The sequence below is a fragment of the Microcaecilia unicolor genome, chromosome 1 (genome assembly GCF_901765095.1).
Source record: "Microcaecilia unicolor chromosome 1, aMicUni1.1, whole genome shotgun sequence".
Lineage (NCBI taxonomy): Eukaryota > Metazoa > Chordata > Amphibia > Gymnophiona > Siphonopidae > Microcaecilia > Microcaecilia unicolor.
The window spans coordinates 227,350,672-227,372,261 of record NC_044031.1 but is presented as its reverse complement, the minus strand read 5'-3'; the positions used below and the strand labels follow the sequence as shown (position 1 = coordinate 227,372,261).

Here is a 21,590-nt window from a genome sequence, read left to right as displayed (position 1 = left end):
AATGAAAGTAAATAGCAGAGTTTCTTTATAATTCTAATTCAAAAAAGTCTCTAATTGTAGGGGCACAAAAAAAAAAACTTTAAAACATCAGGAAAAATATACAATCTGCCCCTTAAAAGGGAAGTCTTTTTCTGTAAAAAGCCTTTAATACTTTCTCCTTACCAACTCGAGGTAAAAATTACCTTAAGGATAGCTCAGTTAGGAATATTATCAGATGAGGATTCAAGAAAAGCACAGACACCCGAGGGAACAGGAGATTCAAGAATCCTACCACCAGGCAAATAATACAAGTTTGAGACACCTATAGACTCAGTGGGCCCTGCTGCAGATAACTCAAGATAAGCTTTAGTAAACAACCCCCAATGTCAGGAAATTCCAAAATCTCAGAAAATATTTCTTTATCAAGCCCAGCAGAGAGATAGCCTGGAAAATTAAGATTCCTGGATTTTATTTAATTTTCCAAGAATTCCACATGACCATATAAAGTAGACTATCCTTAATCTGAGCTGGTCCAATATTCTGCTGTAAAGTGGCCTGAGACTACCCAATAGTCATCTATTACACTTGTGATAGCCTAGTTTCATGCTCTCCCAATGTCGCCATCCTTTCCATGGAAAAAGACACCTTATCCACCAATCCCTTAAGAAATTATACTGTGTCACATGACTATCCTCCAAACATCAACCAACTTCTGTTCAGAAGGTTCAGGAGCAAAACCTTCTGTAAGTAATCACTCCAGGGAGAGACATTTTTTCCTCAGGTGGTCCCCCAGACATTGAATTAAGTGTCCCATCCAATCAGAACCCTCTGACCCAGTTACGGAGAGTCCCACACAGGGACAGACTGACAGTGATCTGGGCCCCTGGGCAATAAGGATCATGGTCCTCCCACCCCCATCATCCCATCCCACTGAGATCACTGGTTCAACATCTGTCATAACATTTTTAAAGCTCAGTTTAACAGAAACCTAATGTGCTCTAGGCTAACTCTATGATGGTCGCTCAGTCTTGACAGGAAGACCCGAAACAGTGTGGTTCCCGACAGACCAGTTTCGCTCCCAGCTTCTTCTGGGGACCGCACTGTACCCCAAACTGTTTCGGGTCTTCCTGTTAAGACTGAGCGACCATCTTTTGAGATACAACCACTTTAAGATATGTGCTCACTTATTGTGACTTTAATTTGCATGACACTAATGTGTTGAAGATTAAACATTAATTTTTTTTGTTCTTATTTTGATTACACTTTTTCATTTTTGATTACACATTTAGGACTAGTTAAAATGGAGGTTTTTGACCTATGATTAACATTTTTAACCGTGTGCATGTAGATTAGCTGATTCAGCAATCCTTATCCTTGTGAAGTTTGCCGCAGTGGTGTAAGGTCTTTTCCTCCTTTTTTTTTAAAGTGCATAAGTACATAAGTAATGCCACACTGGGAAAAGACCAACGGTCCATCGAGCCCAGCATCCTGTCCACGACAGCGGCCAATCCAGGCCAAGGGCACCTAGCGAGCTTCCCAAACGTACAAACATTCTATACATGTTATTCCTGGAATTGTGGATTTTTCCCAAGTCCATTTAGTAGTGGTTTATGGACTTGTCCTTTAGGAAACCGTCTAACCCCTTTTTAAACTCTGCTAAGCTAACCAGGAGTGTTTATATTGCAATTCACTGTTTGATTAAGGTTATCCTTGGTAAATGTATTTGCACCATACAGTAGAGTGTAATGTGTAAATGTGAAGTGATTGTTTCCCTTTTAAAAAGTACAACAGCTAGTGACACTCCATTAAATTACTAAGTAGTGCACTGTAAATTAATTGCAGAAATATTTGTTCTCTCAATGCACACTTGGAACTCGTTGCCAATGGATGTGGTACAAGCAGTTGGTGTAGGTGGATTTAGAAAAAAGGATTGGACAAGTTCCTGGAAGAAAAGTCCATAAACTGCTATTAGCAAAGCAGACTTGAAGAAAGCTACTACTTATCCCTAGGCATAAGCAGCATAGACTCTCACTACTTTTTGGGATCCTGCCATGGATAGATCAGTATTGAAAACAGGATACTGGGCTTGATGGACCTCCCATCTGACTCAGTATTACAGTTATGCTTTTTTGTCTTGCCCTGTTAAAAATTCCTTTTGTGTTGTAATATTCTGACATAAAGCTTAATGTACTAATGGGGATTTCCCATTGTGTGACTGTAAGAAAATGATTATGACACAAAGACGAAAGCAAGAATCAGGCCAAAAAGGTTTTTTAAAACCCCACCAAGGAAACAAGACCATATTTGGTGTGAAAGTACACTTGGAGTCAGATTAAAGGAGGAATAACCGGAAGGCAACCACATGAAAAACTTCCAGTAGAAGAGGGAGAGCGAGCATGTATAATAAGTATGTACAGCTGTGTATTTTCGGACAAATGCCTGTAAGCCATTTTTTTTTACAGGATATCTTGTAATATCGCCAAGCCTTTGGAAACACATTTTTCTGCTCTTGTGTGCAGGCCTACTTTTGAGACAACCTGAACTCTTGAATCAATCTCAGTGCTTTTTTTTTTTTTTTTTAGTATGGAACTTATTTAAGTCTATGATAAATCTAAGTCTGTAAGATGGAAGGGCTTAGTGAAAGTAACTGGAAAGGTTCACCCCTTCCTCTTCATCTTGTTTTTTATTTTTTTTCCCACAGTATTTCAGTGACTATTTTGGCATGCACAGGTGAAATACAGTAACAGCTTTGTTTGCAATATAAACTCCTCACTCTTACTTTAACAATACCTTATGCTCCTGCTAAATCTCTTCTTTCTTTGAATGATCACCACCTTGTTCTTCCCAGTCCCAAAGTAGCACAGCTCGAGTTCACAAGACACTGTGCTTTTTCACTATTGGAATTCTCTCCCTCTCTTTATGCATTCTGAATTTTCTTTTAAGAATTTTAAAGTAGCTTTAAAAACCTGGTTAATCAATGAAGCTTTTCATTGATTCTGGCAATTAAAATTCAATGCGAAGAAATGCAAAGTGATGCACTTAGGGAATAGAAATCCTCGGGAGACGTATGTGTTAGGTGGGGATAATCTGATAGGTACGGACGGGGAGAGGGATCTTGGGGTGATAGTATCTGAGGATCTGAAGGTGACAAAACAGTGTGACAAGGCGATGGCCGTAGCTAGAAGGTTGTTAGGCTGTCTAGAGAGAGGTGTGACCAGCAGAAGAAAGGGGGTGTTGATGCCCCTGTATAAGTCATTGGTGAGGCCCCATCTAGAGTATTGTGTTGAGTTTTGGAGGCCGTACCTTGCGAAGGATGTAAAAAGAATTGAAGCGGTACAAAGAAACGCTACGAGAATGGTAAGGGATTTGCGTTACAAGACGTATGAGGAGAAACTTGATGACCTGAACATGTATACTCTGGAAGAAAGGAGAAACAGGGGTGATATGATACAGACGTTCAAATATTAGAAAAGTATTAATCTGCAAACGAACCTTTTCCGGAGGTGCGAAGGCAGTAGAACGAGAGGACATGAAATGAGACTGAAGGGGAGCAGACTCAAGAAAAATGTCAGGAAGTATTTTTTCACGGAGAGAGTAGTGGATGCTTGGAATGCCCTCCCCCGGGAGGTGGTGGAAATGAAAATGGTAACAGAATTCAAACACGCATGGGATAAACATAAAGGAATCCTGTTCAGAAGGAATGGATCCTAAGGAGCTTAGCCGAGATTGGGTGGCAGAGCCGGTGGTGGGAGGCGGGGACAGTGCTGGACAGACTTACACGGTCTGTGCCCTGAAAAGGACAGGTACAAATCAAGGTAAGGGATACACAAAAAGTAGCACATATGAGTTTATCTTGTTGGGCAGACTGGATGGACCTGCTGTCATTTACTATGTTACTATGTTACTGTTTGAATACCTAGTTATCAAAAACGCTTGAGGTTGGTTCGAGCAGATTGTTTATTCTCTCAGATTAGTTGTGCTGTCCTGTTGAATTGACCCCTGAGGCAGGCATTGTTTTACACGGAAACATGGCCCGTGTCAGGTCTTTAATAAAGCACACTTGTACCTTTTCTTGAGAGCCCATTGTGCTTTTTACTGGATTGCTCTGTTGTATATTTTGACCCTCTCCATTGTATGCTGGATTCTATAAATGCCACTCAAAATTAGGTGTTGGAATATATCAGTGCTATACGCTATTCTGTAAAGGGCGAGCACCCGGCATTGAATGTTTGGAGATAACTGTGGCTGCTGACTAAATATCTACCCTGATATATTATTGGTAATTTAAAATAAGCACAATAAACTTCTCGTTTTCTCTGTTTTGCATTGAGCAAATATACAACACTTTCATTTTTAGGCGACATGTATTTTAACAAGCCAACCTCACAACTCTGTACTTTCAGTACATGTGGCTAACAGGAAGAGAATGGCTGAGGTGCCCAGAGTGCACCATCTGAAAGAATGAGATTTATTCCCCCCCCCCAAAGTAAAATTTTCAGATAGCATACCTGGGTTAAAAATCATGAAAAATATTATGTTGTACACTTTGGAAATAAAGGAAGCATTACATAATGATATTTATGGTGCCTATGAATAGTCCAGTGGTTCCCAAACTTAACCTCGGGGGACTCCCAGCTAGAGGCGCCAACGCTGCCGGTACCTGTGCACTAGAGACCTGCATGGGAACGGGGTTTGCGGGAATCCCGCGGAACCCACGGGGACAGAATCAGTTCCTGCAGGATTCCTGTGGGGATGGAAACAATTCCTGCGGGGTTCCCGTGGAAGTGTATGCTACACCTGCAACAGCCTCTCATCTACCGAGTACCAAGTTCTTTGAGTGCTGTCTCCTCCTCCTTGATTTAACAGCACAAATGCGGAAAGTCTTCCATTAATGAGGTGGTAGAGACACAAATGAAGATGGAATTCAAAAAGGCATGGGATGAACATAGAGGATCTCTAATTAGAAAAAAATTACAAAAAACCTAAACTTAAATGGCTTCATGTGTGTGGATTTGTCGCGTGATGCTTAGATTGCGATTCTGGCTGTGATGAACTAGGGCTGATACCAGGCTGACTTGTATTGTCTGTGTCTCATATATGGCAATCTGGTTTAGGATGGGCTGGAAAGGGCTTAGACAGCAACTTCAGTGGCTGGAACATGAGGACAGTGCTGGACAGACTTTTACGGTCTGTGGCCCACAAATGAGAAGACAAATAGACTGGAGTGGCTTTGACGGCAACTCCAGCAGTTGGTACACAAGGATAGGGCCAGATAGACTTCTATGGAGTATGTTCCAGAAACACGAAAGAAAGACCATAATCAAGTATATAATATCACATTGATTTAATCATGAATTGATAATGAGTGTGACTATTGGGCAGACTGGATGGACAGTTCAGGTCTTTATTTGCCGTCACTTACTATGTTACTATAAATCCTCTTTGCTCTCGGACTGATGTGCAGACCTCAGCTCTGACACAGGCATGAGCATCAGATGTCACCTGACCTACTGGTGCAAGCATGTGGCAACCTCTCAGCATAGAGTGCCAGTGAATCAGAGACAAGTCTTACATGTGTGCACCAGAGTGTTCCAAATAGCCTGCCTCCCTCCTCTTCCTGCGACGCCGCAAAATTACGGTGCTCAGCTCTGCCCAGTATATCCTGGGATGCGCTGGGCAGGGCTATACAGGCTACCCTCCCTCCTCCAACACACAAGGTAGGGGGGTAAGGGGGACGACCACCAGGGACCCCTTGCTGGGGGACTAGGGGGGGATAGAGACCCACTGGATCTCCAGCCCTTCCTGAACCTGGGGGAGGGGAATCACTGGGGGGGGGGGGTGGTTGCTCGCCCACTAGGCCACCAGGGACCCTTTGCTGGGGGAGTTAGGGGGGCTAGAGACCCACCGGATCTCCAGCCCTCCCTGAACCTTGGGGGGGGGGGATCGTCGGTGGGATTGGAGGTCCGCCGGACCTTCAGTCCCCGTTGCTCGTGGCAGGGGTAGTTGGGACCTGGTGGTCCCATGGACCTCCAGCCCCTGTGTTTGACAGGTTTGGCCTTTTGACAGCCCAGACCTGTCAAACAAGCGCGGGAGCATTGTGCTGAGCACATGCTCAGGCACAATTCTCCTGCACTTCTACCCCATGATCAGAGATAATTGCGTGCTTAAATTTGCATGCAATTATCTCTCATCATCGGTGCGGTAAAGCCCCGCGCTGTTCCAGCGCGCTGTTTGGAACAGCACTGGGCTTTTGATCATCTGCTTGTCAGTGTTGCAGAGCCAAAGGGGAAGGCAGGAAGAAAGGAAGTTTTGTGTCACCTCTGCTACTGGAAACGCCTCGCGATTGTAATAATAAGGAGCAACATACAGCATAGGGGTAATTTTGCAACTCTAGTCATGAGTAAAAGGTCTCTGTGTGGAGCTTTCTAGATTTAAATGTAGTAAGAGCTGCATTCTTTCAGCTTCATCTATTGACAAGGTTAAAAAAAAAACCATGTTATCAAAGTGTGATTTCAGGTCTGTGTACAGTGCTTGGTGATTTCTTGGATTGATTTATGCAATGTTTTGTATCTGGGTATTAATAAATCTAGAATACAAGCACTGCAGATGATTCAAAATGCTGCAGTGGCTGGAACTTCTCAGTTTGAACATGTGTCACCGGTACTTTGATCACTGCATTGGTTACCTACTCAATCTCGAGTACAGTATAAGACTGCATGTTTGATTAATCAAGTGTTGTATTCAGAATGTGCTCCACAGTATTTTAAAGAGATAATTCATGTGCATCACCCGTTGAGGGCTTTGCGGGTAGAAAATTTGATGCTACTTGCAAATGACAAATTGAGCACTGAGATATGCTAGTACCCGGAGTGCAAAAGTAGTATTTCCCCCCCAAAAATCTCTGGAAATAATTCAAAAAAGTTATTTAACCAGAGCCAAATTTATTAGGAGATCTATAAGTGAAGGAATTGACCCAGAATCTCTCCATGCAAATAATTCATCTAAAAAAATAAATTTTTGTTTATAGAGATGTTCTCAGAGTTATTTACTCACCCAAATGAGGTGCCCCTAATCAAAGCAGCACCTCTAAGGGTGGATAAGATTCTCAATCATGGAACTTCTCTAAAGGTGCAGCATTTTCAGTCGCTCGCCCACAGAACTGGAATGATTTACCTGGCTATCTAAGACTGTGTAGCGGCATGGAACAGTTTTGTAAAAATTTGAAGACAGGTTTGCGAAAGCAAGAGGCTGATATTTTTGTGTTGATTTATGTAAGAAGAGTTGTCTTTCTTTGTTTGTGATTTTATTACTTATGTTATGGTGTGATCTGCTTAGTTGTAGGCAGAATAGAAATGTTAAAATAAATAAATACAATTTCCAAAGCATAAGTCTCGAATTTCCAAACTGTGGTTCAAAGCTGGATAACCCCTCTTATTGACTACTGTAATGAATTGTTAGTACGGTTCTCAGAATATACTTTGAGGGCTTTACAAGTGGCACAGTGGCTACAGTGATTGTAGGTTGCTCATGTAATGAGTATAATTCACCTATCTAACGGCAGTTACATTGCAGGGGCAGACTTACCATTCAGGCAACCGGGCAGTGCCTGAGGGCCCAGAGGCTCTAGGGAGCCTAGTGGATCTGCCTGGATGCCTGTGGCACACTACAGTCCTCCCCAATCCTACCTTTAAAGGCGTGCCGCTGGTGATCTGGTGGCCTCTGTAGGGGTGAACATGTTCTTTCCTGCCCATTGTGCTGCCACTATTCCCCCTGCCCAACACTGCTGTATTTTAAAAATGGCAGCCGAGACTCCCTGTGGAACTCTCACGAGACTGCCGAGACCTGTGAGACTACTGCAGCAAGTCTTAGCCGACATTTTACATAGTAACATAGTAGATGACGGCAGAAAAAGACCTGCACGGTCCATCCAGTCTGCCCAACAAGATAAACTCATATGTGCTACTTTTTGTGTATACCCTACTTTGATTTGTGCCTGCCCTCTTCAGGGCATAGACCGTATAAGTCTGCCCAGCACTGTCCCCGCCTCCCAACCACCAGTCCCGCCTCCCACCACCGGCTCTGGCACAGACCGTATAAGTCTGCCCAGCACTATCCCCGCCTCCCAACCACCAGCCCCGCCTCCCACCACCGGCTCTGGCACAGACCGTGTAAGTCTGCCCAACACTATCCCCGCCTGTTATAAAAGGCCAAAAATGGACTTGTGGCAAAATCAAAATTGGCACGCGTCCATTTTGGGTCTGAGACCTTACCACCAGCCGTTGACTTAGCGGTAAGGTCTCACGTGTTAACTGGGCGGTAATGACCTACACGCGTAGAAAGCCACTTGACGTGCACCCACTATGCACATCAGAAAATAAAATGTTTTGGACGTGCATAGTGGGCACGTGCCAAAAATGAAATTACCACAAGGGCCATGCGGTAGCTGGGCGGTAACTCCATTTTGGCACGCGTTGGGCGTGTATAAATGCCTACGCAACTTAATAAAAGGGCCCCTAAATGTAGGCATGTTCCCCCGAATTCTATAACCATGCATGTATATTTGAGTAAGGCTCCTGACATGCTTGCACTCTTCGCATGGCCACGCTCCCTTTTCAGCTATTCACATTAGAATTTACACGTCTCTTTCTAGAATATGCCTAAAAAGAAGTGAGCATAAATGCCAATTATTGCCAATTACTGATTAAAATTGGTTGTCATCAGCCAATTATCATTACTAATTGGCTTGCTACTCAATTATGGTATGTGTGCAAATTGGGCGAGTGCCACACGCTACTCGCCATACCTTATATAGAATCCATGGAAGAGTGCCACTGAATATCTTCTCTGTCAGGGCTGTCAAGAGGGGGGGACGGGGGGAAAAAAGTCCCCGGGCCCGGGCCTCCGGGTGGGGGGGGGGGGGGGGGGTGCCCGGTGCCGCCCGCCCTCCGTAGCTCCTGGAACTAACCTGAAGTGCCTTCACGTTCGCATCGCAGCAAGCAGCAGCAGCAGGGCAGGCCACTCCTTCCTTCCGTGTCCCGCCCTCGCCTGATGTAACGTCCGCGAGGGCGGGGCACGGAAGGAAGGAGAGGTCTGCCCTGCTGCTGCTTGCTGCGATGCGAACGTGAAGGCGCTTCAGGTTAGTTCGGAGGGCCCGGCAGCGGGTGGAGGGGGGCCCGGCGACTTTGGGTGGGGAGGGGCGCGACGCGACCTCGGGTGGAGGGGGGGCCCGGTGACTTCGGGTGGGGGGGGCAGGGCCTGACGCGACCTCGGGTGGGGGGGGGGGCCCAGGGGCGGTCTTGTCCCGGGCCCGGCCCCGGCTCTCGGCGGCCCTGCTCTCTGACCACCAAAGCATAAACCGGATAGATGAGGAATGATGTAGGGGCGCATCATGGGCAGAGCCAGCACTAACCAGTTAATGGCTATATTCAGTCCACTACCCAGTTAAGGGGTTGTTTTTCTAAGGTGCACTAAAGGATTTAGCACGCTTTAATGATTAGCGTGCACTAAATAATAAGAAACACATATTCCTATGGACGTCTTATCATTTAGTGCAGACTAATCGTTACTGTGTGCTAAATCTGTTAGTGCACCTTTGTAAAAGAAACCGTAACTGAGCAGATTAAAGTTAGGACAGCTGAAAGCCTGTCCTAACTTTATCTGCTAAGTTAACTGGGCACCAGTCTTAATATCACGCACAAGGACTAACACTGTTTGCACATACTATAGCCTAAGAGCCTAAGGGCTCTTTTTACAAAGCTGCACTACTATTAATGACACAATGAATGCGAAGAAGCCCATGGGAATAGAATGTGCTTCTTCCCATTTAGTGCACCGCTAATTGGTTGTACAGCTTTGTAAAAAGAGTCACAAATTTATAAGTACAACTTTTTAGCTCCTAAAGATGAATTTTGAGTTGAAAATTTATGCTGCTAAATTTGGCTGAAAATAGGGCACAAATTTATGAACTAAAATTAAGGGACCCTTTTACTAAGCCGCGTAAGCATCTACGTGCACCCAATGTGTGCCAAAATGGAGTTACCGCCCAGCTACCATGTGGCTCTTGCGGTAATTTCATTTTTGCATGCATCTGATACACACATCTGAAAATTAACTTTTCTTTTCTGACCGCACATATTGGGAGTTCGACAAGTGGCATTTGACGCGCGTAGGTCATTACCACCTAGTTACCGTGTGAGTCTTTACCGCTAGGTCAATGGCTGGTAGTAAGAACTCAGACCCAAAATGGACGTGCAGCAATTTTCATTTTGTCCCACATCCATTTTGGGCAAAAATTTAAAAAAAGGCCTTTTTTACAGGTGCACTGAAAAATGATTCTGCGCGTGCCCCATACATGCGTTCACATTACCGCAGGCCATTTTTCAGTGCACCTTTGTAAAAGGGCCCCTCAGAGCACAAATTTAGGAGCTCATTTTTTTTTTTTTTTTGAAGAATGGGGCCCTTTATTTTTATTTTTTAATGTAAACATCTATTTTCCTCATAGCATAACATATATAACTATTTTTTAACTTCTAAGTGAATGCCATCTCTCTGTATGCTTTTGGTTCCCAATTACAGAACTGTGTTGGGGGCAAATCAGTCATTTAAGCAGACACGATAAGCTCGCCAGCTCCAAAGCAATGTGCACAAGTTTCCTGCTCCTCTGTTATGTATCCACTATATCCACTAGGGGGCACACAACTGCCGTGACTGACTGAACAGGAAGCACTTGAGACCCAAACCCTGGTAATGCATTCTGCTTCTCACAGCCACTTCAGCTGATGGTGAAGGGAAGGGTTGCTGTCACAATTCACCTGGCTTCTGCAAGAAGCAGGGAAAGAGGATTCCTGCTAGGGAAAACAGGCTGTGACGAGAATGCTATGTTATTTATTAGGATTTATTTAGCGCCTTTCTGAAAGAACTCACTCAAGGTGGTGTACAGCAAGAATAAGTCAAAACACAAGCAATAGACAATTACAGCAATAGTGGTTAGGGTGGTGGACTTTGGTCCTGGGGAACTGAGGAACTCAGTTCGATTCCCACTTCAGGCACAGACAGCTCCTTGTGCAAGTCACTTAACCCTCCATTGCCCCATGTAAGCCGCATTGAGCCTGTCATGAGTGGGAAAGCGCGGGGTACACATGTAACAAAAAAAAAATAAAAAAAAAGTATGGCATAGTATGCTACATTACAATGCCAACACAAAACACAATAAAATATTTTAATAGACAGCATAGGGTGTAAGCAAAGATGGAACATAGAGTTAGATAAGATAGAGTAACAGGAGTAAGAAAATAAGGGACTAGTTAAAGAGAGTTGTAAATGAGGTCAGAAAGGTGCTTGAACATTATCTTGGCTAGGATAGGAGTGGATAAACATGTCCTGCTGTATGTAATATGTGCAGCCAGTGCCATTTACTTCTCCCGTTAAAGGCCTGGTTGAAGAGCCAAGCTTTCACCTGCTTCCTGAAGTAGAGATAGTCTTGTGTTAAGCGAAGCCTTTCAGGGAGTACATTCCAGAGTGTGGGGGCTACTGTTACGTTATACAAGGCTTATTGTCCACAAATACCAATATTTAGTTCATTAAGGATCACAAATCAAAAGCACTGAGACTTAAACCTCAGGAAAAGATGATATTACAAATAAAAACCAAAATGATCTAAATTGTAAGTACAAATCATAAAAGCCTAATTATCCCAAATATTCATAAAACAAAAATTTAAAGAATTCTACGAAATACTTGATAATTCCTAAGCATATGCACCTGTAACAGTAGAGAATTCCTTAATGAAGCTGTTTGGTGGTAAAGAGAAGAACTAACTAGTTTCTTAGATCTTATTGAACGGACTGCTGGAAAATTTAGCAGCATGCGATTGTGGGTTTTCCTATTATTAATAGGATTACCCTGTAAGAGCTGCACAAGCTGGTATAGATAAAATGATGCAAGCATCGACTCTGCAAAGCCTGTAACATTTCATCACCTGCCTTGAAAAATTAGCACTTCGTGAAGTATTGTCCTTGCAGTCATGGAGTTTTTTTTTTAAATGCACTTGCACACAAATGCTCACTAACAAATCAGAATGTTGGATATATCTTTGCTATTATTTAGAGTGCACTAAGCCAGAGTCACTTTTACCTACACTATATAGAAATAAAAGATCCAATATTCAAAGGATTTATGCTCCTTATTTTGAGAGTTATGCTCTTAAATCGGCCTCTTTGAAAATGTAATAGGGCTCAGTGCATAAATTTTTATTCAAAATGTCACTAAGGAGTTGACATTCAAAAATGATTTAACCAGCCAGAAATGGCTCCTAGCCAGTTAAATCACTTGTTTAGGGCTAACTGCTAATTTTCAGCAGCACTTAGAGCCCCTTTTACCAAGCTGCAGCAAAAGGGGGCCGGCGCTGGCATCAGTGCGTATTTTACCACAGCTGGTAAAAGGGAAGTCTCGCCTTCCTGCAGGCAGCAAGTAAAGCACTTGCCGTGCGGCCATTTTGGGGGAGGAGCCCTTACCACCACCCACTGAGATGACGGTAAGGGCTCCTGCGTTAATCCGGTGGTAACCGGGCAGCGTGTGGCATTGCCACCAGGTACACTCTGGCACTACAAAAATAAATAAGTAGCCTGGCGATACTTCCTGTACAGCGAGCGGTAAGCCCATGCTGGGCTTATCGCCGCTTAGTAAAAGGAGCCCTTAACCAGTTAGTGACACTGAAAATAACTAACCGGAAATAAAAGGAGCCCTGTGGTGACATCAGCATTGGGTTTGCCGCACGCTAAGGCCCCCTTTTACCATCACCCTGTAAAAGAAATTTCTGGGCCGGGAATGCAAATTGGTTGTGCAGTAAGTGAAACATTTGCCGCACGGCCATTTCCTGGGGGAGCCCTTACCGCCTCCTATTTAGGAGATGGTAAGAGCTCCTGTGGTAGCCTAGTGGGAATACAGCTGAGCATGCCCCCACTGCTAGAAAAAAAGATAATTCTGATGCACTGGAAAAGGAGCATGGTGGTGGGGGGGGGGGGGGGGGCAGTGGAGCTACATTGCTGCACCTTTCTAAAAGGGGCCCTTAACCGGCTATTGGGTAGCCAGCTCCAGAAATCCAGAAATTCAATGCCGAAGCCTGGACGTGGCCTGGCATTGAATTTCTGGATTTAACACCAGCGGCGGACAGCAAAACAGTGATCACTGCCGGCTGAATATCGGGCCCTAAACTCTTCAATTTAGGAGCATAAAAAGTGTGTGGAAACAAGAGTGGATTTAGAGCGGGGAAAGAAGTTAGGAGCTTAGATCTGATTTTCAGTGCCTGCCTCATAAATCTAGGAAAACGAATGGCAGGTTTAAATTTATAGTTGGTTTTAAACTCCTAAATTAAGAGAAATTTTCAGCTGAAAAGTTATGCATCTAAGATTGGCTGAAAATAGGGCACAAATGTAGGAGGCTAAATACAGGAGCTTAGCATTTTCTGAATATTGGGCCCATATTTTTTAGCTGCAGTCCTAGGTTTGTTGTTTTTAATCAGGAATATTCTGATTTATTTATTTTGCTCACTCAGGTGGTTTTTTTTTTTTACTAAGCTGCAGTAGCGTTTTTAGCTCGCAGTAGAAATCAGCTGGCGATAAAAGCCGAGACACCCATGGAAGTAAAACCCGGCTGGCTCAATCCGTCCTCCTTTTTCTGGAGCCATATGGTAACCCTACCCATGTGCGTCTCGGCGTTTACCACCAACTGATGTCAACTGTGAGCTAAAAACGCTACCATGGCTTAGTAAAAGACCCCCTCAATTATCTTTGCTCATTGCCTCTTTTCCATTTGTATACCCCTCTACTCAGTAGTTAGCACTGCTTTCCAGTTCTACACTGCTAGGACTGACAGGAGGTTATAATCTTATCTCTGACAAAGTCTTTCCTGATTTACAACCTTTGGAAGTTATGCTGGCTCCCTTTTTCTGGGCTGCTGATGTGCACAGTCATTCTGAATTTCACAAGAATTAGGAACCTCATTATACAGAAGCTGCAATCAGACTTAAATACAATCTCTAATCCGGGTCAGTGACATTATTTTTTCCTTAACCTGATTAGCTTCGGTTCTTTGAACATGAAATGCAACTGACTTGCTGCCTTACTGTACCAAAGGCAGAACAGAGGTGGATTCATGACTGACAAACCACTCGTGTCTAATTGAGACTCCAAACTTGATTTCTAGGACAGCTGGAAACTCTTTATGAAGTCCTGTCAGTTCACAAACTTTATATGGATGGATTAAAATTGCATTAGTACCATAAAACAAAATTCTGCTTCAATAACTTATTTTAGTTCTGGTTATACCTGTGGCAGTTCAGACAGAGTATCTCTCTTTGTATCTTGATCTGTGCCCTTAAATTGCTTTTAATATGTGTACTTGTTGCTCACCAGTATACAGACACGTATAATTTGAATAGCTCTAATTCTCAGCACAACAGTTTAAATGAATTCTGAATTTCCACAATATAAGCAAGACAAAACTGGCAATAGAACTGTCTAGAAGGATGAGGCAGTCACTGAGCAAACTGAGTCCCATGGCTCTACCTGGCTCGTCAGTCCTAACCGGCTACCATTCATACTATGCCAGGCCTGAATCTCACTATTCACAGGGAGGTTTCATTAGCTTGCTGAATGCTCACCACACATTTTACCTGAGGTCTTCAGATTAAGAATTAACGATATACAGTATATGCAAATTAACTGGGCTCTCAGAACAAACGGATGCCAATGTGTGTAATGAATATTAATGATGAGTATCTAGAAAGAAAAACCTTTTATTGGCCTTTGAGAACTTGAGTTAAGAATAGCTTAAGAATTGCTTGTATCAGGATTATCGAACATAGGTCTAGCATCTAAATGTTCCACATTTATACGTCTCACTATTTCCTCTTCTACCCTCAATGCCCCAGCAGCTCCACTTTAGGAAGGTTTTTCAACAGCCACTTACGTCTGTGATCATTTTGCCCCTGGTCTTGTTCCTCTCACGGTGGTTAGCCCGTTTCTGTTTCTGCTGCAGCACCCGTTCTCTGGTGGTACGGTACTCCAGAGCAAACTCGCTGATAATTTTACAGAACTTGTTGATATTGACTTCCCGGATCGTATAAGGAGGATGGCCCATAAATAACAAGAAGGAGTGGAACCTGGAATAAGAAAGAAAGAATATTTAGCCTTTTCTTTCAGAGTATATATGGTAACTCTGTGTGTGTTTGTCTGCTAGATTTAGAGGGTGATTCTATAAGGCCGTTTCTTTATTGCAAGGCCCGGGCACCAACAGCGACCACTGGAGACCTCTTTGGTAACCCTCATTGTCTTTATGCTTTTTCTTCTGCTACTCTCTGCTTCTCTACCCAAGCTCAGGATAGAAAGGGGGAAGTGGACCGGGGGTGGGGGGAGGGGGGAGAGCCACATGCTTGAAGGACAAAGTATTTCTCGACAGATGAAGAGAATGTGTTTGGAAATGCCCACCTCCTTGAGGAGGACACTCCAAATTAAATGTTTGAGGGCGGGCTGGTGGACTGACACACACTGATCAACAGTGACACAGCTCCGAATGAGAAGATATTTGGTGGCGGTCCTTCAGCTCATTAGAAACCAAAGTGCCCCTCAACTTAAAAATTGGTGAAGAGTACTGCTATAAAGGAGCCACCTAAGCTTAAGTTGTAAGAAGGCACATAAATAGCAGTACTCTAGCTTTATGTATGTAAGTGGCTACTAATGCATGTAAATGACTTCTTATAGAATACCAACTAGCGGAAAAGTATGCACCATGATTTGGCACTGGTTGTGCGTATAGGTGGGATGTATAAGTACATGCATTAATTATACAATAATATAAATTAGGTGTGTTCCAGCACACAACTGGACATGAGCATTTGCACTAGCTAAAGGGCTTGCACCTTAAATGTAAGCTTGGGTTTTTTTTGCCACTTGCATTAGTATAAAGAAAAGTAAGTGCTAATTTTTCATTATAGAATAGGCATAAAATAGGCGCTAATACCAGTGCTCTTAGTAGAATTACTCTCTACATACCTTACTTCCAATTAGTTTTAGTTCTATTGAGGTGTGTGGTGGGGGTGCTTTTAAATAGAAAGGTGAATTTTATACCACTGGAATCCATTCTGATTGAAAACAGGGCAACTATCCAAACAAGGAACGTGACAGTCACACTAAATGTAGCCTTATTTAGCAGTTACACAGTTTCATGTTGGATAAAAAGTCTGCTTTAGATTTTGCTGAATAAAAAGTCTTCAGAAGACCCAGCCTGTTAGTGGAAAGGGGATGGGATTTGATATACTACCTTTCTGTGGCTACAATCAAAGCAGTTTATATATTAGATACAGGTTCTTATTTTGTTCCTGGGGCAATAGAAGGTTAAGTGACTTGTCCAGGGTCTCAAGGAGCTGCAGTGGGAATCAAACCCAGTTCCTCTGGGTCTTAGGCTGCTGCACCAACCACTAGGCTACTCCTCCACTCATTAGAAGTCTGGACACCATGATGGAAGACTATCAAACTTCCTCCACCAGCAGCAACACAATGTTGCAGAGTCTGCATATATCAGTTTACTATATTAATATTTCTACATGAGCACAAGCTAAGGCAAAAATCTCAGTATATCATTCTAGCTGCTGTTCTTTCTTAGGTAAGTTGTGGCACATTTAGTAGAGCAAGTAGCCCCCAATTTAGCCAGCTATATTTTTAACCACCTAACTTTTGCGTTATTTTCAGTGCTGAAAATTAGCCCAAACCTACCCGGATATAACATAACTAGCTAAGGCCTTGGTCTTCACTCCTAGCCCTCAAGTGTTACCAAAGGGTCAAGCTTCAGGCTATCCTGAGAGATGTATATATAATGGAGGTAATAGGCATGCAAATCTCTTTCATGCATATTCATTAGGGATATCCTGAAAACCTGACCCATTGGCATCTCTCAATGACTAGGAGTCAAGACCAAAGAGCTAAGGTATGCTGTTGTTTTAGCATGCAGTAATGCCTTCAAAGCACGTTATTATAAGTCTCACTGCAGAAAACGGGACTGTGATAAATAGAACATGCTGATGGATGTAAGCAAGCGGTAATGCAACAGTGCTCTCTAGACCTCTCTCATGCCCACCTATCTCCAGCCCCCTCTATTCAGCGATCGTGCAGAATAAGCCTAGCTGACTGCACAGTTTTATACACTCCCCCTTCCTTTTCTTTTCCCCCTCTTCCCTTTCCTATACAGATATTATAGCTCTACCCTCCTTCCCTCTCATCCCCTATATTGTCAACATATATATGCTAAACTATTTTGATGTAACTTTTAGTATGTAACCTGCCCAGACGTATATTAGGGATAGTAAACCCCTAATATAACTTGAAACTTGAAAGACCAGCATTCCTTTGTCCTATGTCAGCTCTCTTGTTCTGTTCCTTCTGTTATAACTCTTTATTGGAAGAAGATCATTTAAAGTTTACTTCTGAATTTAATCCAACCTTTTCTGCTGATTTTTTTGGTTTTGAATTTCTGCGGTTGTCTACAGTTCTAAATGTATTATTGTATTTCGTTTATCACATTTTATTATGTGTCGTGTTGATTTTGCAATATTTTTGCCATATGGGTATCATTCTAATATTACAATTTTATTTATATGCAGTACATCATTTTGGGGCTCTTTTACTAAAGGGTGTTGGAATCTGGGCTTAGCGTGTCTTAACATGAGACTTTCCCATGCTCTAAGTCCAGATTCAATGTGGCCCAATTTAAGGCATTTTTCAGGTCATGCACTAATGTTCGCATTAGCATATGTTACCTGTAAAACATTAATGCGGGAGCACTTACCGTCTCCTATTTTGGAGGTGTGAAATGCTCCTGTGTTAACTCAGTGTTAGCCAGTTAGTACATGCTAATGCAAACACGCTAGCTGGTCAACACTTCCACACCCATTCTCCACCCCCTCCCAAAAATACTTAAAAAAAACAGCTAACACACAAGTTTACATGCGCTAACAGGCAAAACATCTGTTTTTCACATGTTAAGACTGCCTTGTGGCTTAAAACCCTTAGTAAAAGGGTCCCTTTATGCTTCAATTTGGGGACTAACAAATATAAATAAATAAATATATTATACATTGATATATACATATATCAACCATTTTATAAGAAAAGCCACTTTTGAAGAATAAGGCAGAGAACCAAGTCTAAGTACGGTACACCTAAACTGTAACCACTAGCAGGAATAGAATACTGCCCTAAAAAGCCACAATACAGTACCTCATATTTTGTCAAAACTAAACTAACTCACCAGCAGGCTTATTTTCGAAAGAGAAGGGCGTTCATCTTTCGACACAAATCGCAAGATGGGCGTCCTTTTGACAGGGTCGCCCAAATCAGCATAATCGAAAGCCAACTTTGGGCGTCTTCAACTGCTTTCTGTTGCGGGGATGACCAAAGTTCACGGGGGCATGTCGGAAGCATAGCGAAGGCGGGACTGTGGCATGCCTAACACATGGGCGTCCTCGACCCATAATGGAAAAAAGAAGGGCGTCCCTGACGAACACTTGGACGACTTTACCTGGCCCATTTTTTCTTATGACCAAGCCACAAAAAGGTGCCCTAAATAACCAGATGACCACCGGAGGGAATCAGGGATGACCTCCCCTTACTCCCCCAATCCCACCATCAAAACAATAAAAAAAAAAAAATTTTTTCCAGCCTCTATGCCAGTCTCAAATATCATACCCAGCTCCATGACAGCAGTATGCAGGTCCCTGGAGCAGTTTTAGTGGGTGTAGTGCCCTTCAGGCAGATGGACCCAGGCCCATCCCCCCCTACCTGTTACACTTGTGGTGGTAAATGTGAGCCCTTCAAAACCCACCAGAAACCCACTGTACCCACATGTAGGTGCCCCCCTTCACCCATAAGGGCTATGGTAGTGGTGTACAGTTGTGGGGAGTGGGTTTTGGGGGGGGGGGCTCAGCACTGAAGGTAAGGGAGCTATGCACCTGGGAGCAATTTGTGAAGTCCACTGTACTACCCCCTAGGGTGCCCAGTTGGTGTCTTGGCATGTCAGGCAGACCAGTGCACTACGATTGCTGGCTCCTCCTACGACCAAATGGCTTGCATTTGGTTGTTTCTGAGATGAGCGTCCTCGGTTTCCATTATCACCGAAAATGGGGGATGAGCATCTCTAAGGACGACCATCTCTAAGGTCAACCTAAATTTTGTGATTTGGGCGTCCCCGACCGTTATTATCGAAACGAAAGATGGACGCCCATCTTGTTTCGATAATACGGGTTTCCCCGCTCCTTCGTCGGGACGTCCTACAAGGACGTCCTCAGGAAAACTTGGACGCCCTTTCAATTATGCCCCTCCAGGTGTCATTTCTTTAATATGGAAGCCATTTAACATTTGGATGCATTTTCAAGCCTGTAGCAAGTATCTCTCGATAAATAGGAAATACGTTAAGCCAGAATACAGCACTGTATTAGTTTTGGTCAAGAATTACATCATGGGGATTTATTCAAAGAAATCAGTTTTTTGGACTTTTCTCATATTTATATGCTTTTCGAGCCACAATACTATGCTTTATTAATCGAAGTGTGATCATTTACACCAGTTCTACAGCTAGTGTAAAGGATTAGGCCTAAAATATAGGCGTGTTCTTGACATGTTATGCTGGCATTCTGTAAAGAGAATTTGATGCCTACATTTCTGTACAGAATAGGCTCCGAGTGGGCAAGTTGTAAGCTCCCCTTTCTAGAATTACCCTCTGTTCACAGAGCTGCAAGGAGGTCTCACACACTATTAAATGAAGTGATTAAGATGTATCCTTATTCATCTGCCAAAATAAATCTCATTTGTTTATTGAGGCCTGACTGTACTGCAGCCTTCTAAGACAGTAATATGAATTGTAACAGTACCATAAGCTAGAAGCCGGATTTATCAAATCCATGTACCACTCTGGCACACACACATACAGGCTTTTAAATTAAAAGGTGAATTCTATACTACTGGAATCCATTCTGATTGAAAACATGGCAACTAGCCAAACAAGGAACGCGAAACAGCCACACTGGTGAAAAACATCCTGTACCTCTGAAATCCACTCTTCTGATCATTTTATTTAGCTCCAGTGGTGCTCTTAGAAGAAAAATGTAGCCTAATTTAGCAGAGTGGAGGAGTGGCCTAGTGGTTAGGGTGGTGGACTGTGGTCCTGAGGAACTGAGTTCAATTCCCACTTCAGATACAGGCAGCTCCTTGTGACTCTGGGCAAATCACTTAACCCTCCATTGTCCCATGTAAGCCGCATTGAGCCTGCCATGAGTGGGAAAGTGCAGGGTACAAATGTAACAAAAAAAAAATACTGGATAAAAACTCTGCCTCTGCCTTTGATTGGCTGAATAAAAGGTCTTCAGAAGGCCCAGCCTGTTTAAGGGAATGGGATTTGATATACCAGCTTTCTGTGGTTATAATCAAAGCCACTGAAAGCAACACTATGAATCCAGATGCGGCCAGGGGAGGACAATTTTCAAAACCATTTTATGAGTAATTCGGTTTGGCTGAAAATTGGCCTCCTTTGCCTGCCTGAAAGTGTGCATGGCTTTCCAAAGCACATGTACATTAAGTCAGATTGATAAGAAGGATTCCCGGAGGTTTGTTTAGATGGAAGAGGATAGTCAGAGTTTTCAAAATAACGCATGATATTTTACAACGCCTCAGCTACCCGCACTGCAAGTAACTACTTTCAGCGCGCATTCTTTATGGCTGCACATTAGGAAAGGAGAAAGCATGTGGGTGGCCTATCTTTTAAATTCCACTGCAATTTATACTGCAAATACAGGATATTCAAACCTGTTCCCTCTGTGCGCTATTCTTTAAAATGAACTCACTGTTTATTGATCTTCTGCTTAGCTTTCACTGCTTTTATAGAGTCAATATCAGAGCTGTCAAGTTACCCATTCCAGGAGGGAGACTTTCTGGCCAGTCCTAGTTTTAAACTTACATCCCAAAGCAGTGTAGTATTTATACTCCATGATTCTAACCAGTGAAATCAGTGCTGCAGGTCCCATAATGCACCCAGATGAGATTGGCAGAAATTCAGGACCGGCTAAAAAGTCTTCCTCCTGGAATGGGTAACTTGGCAGCTCTGATTTAGGTCACTGGCAGCAAAGTTTAAAAGTAAAACACTTATGATCAATTTACATTTTTTTTTAATATTGGCCCAATTGTGCACATTCAAAATCCTATAATCTTTCATCAAATAACACTAGAGGATGTCTTACTGTATTCTAGACCCAAACTGCAGAGTGCACTGGGAAACTGCAATCAAGTCATACACCAGTGAATGATTTTATTGTCTGTCTGCAGGTCCCCAGAAGTTTCCATGTACTTTTAAATACTATAAAGTTCAGCCAAAGGCTTCTCATAAATATTTTCGGACCCACTTGTCTAGGAAGGCAACAATCAAAACCAGTTTTCCCTGGGCAAATGCGCTTTTTAAAAACAGCCCTTTTCTCCCTCCTCTGCCCCATATGCAAGTTAAAGAAGGTGCAGTGTGGGTCAACGTGCATTCTTTTTCATATTTTCCCCACATTCTTATGGTCAAGATTAGAT

At 43.1% G+C, this 21,590-nt stretch overlaps 1 protein-coding gene and 1 long non-coding RNA gene across 5 annotated transcripts in view; one reads left to right on the top strand and one right to left on the bottom strand.

The window, feature by feature from the left end:
• Nucleotides 1–21,590, bottom strand: part of FHOD3 (formin homology 2 domain containing 3) — a 942,952-nt gene that overhangs the window by 22,226 nt on the left and 899,136 nt on the right. For all 4 annotated transcript variants that reach the window (XM_030204545.1, XM_030204553.1, XM_030204563.1 and 1 more), the window contains one exon: nt 14,947–15,139. In XM_030204545.1, the coding sequence (XP_030060405.1) occupies nt 14,947–15,139 (193 nt within the window). The remainder of the gene's footprint in view (nt 1–14,946; nt 15,140–21,590) is intronic.
• LOC115470941 lies at nt 8,629–20,599 on the top strand. Its single transcript, XR_003942261.1, has 3 exons — nt 8,629–8,738; nt 12,824–12,826; nt 20,588–20,599. It is a non-coding gene; the product is annotated as an uncharacterized LOC115470941 (long non-coding RNA).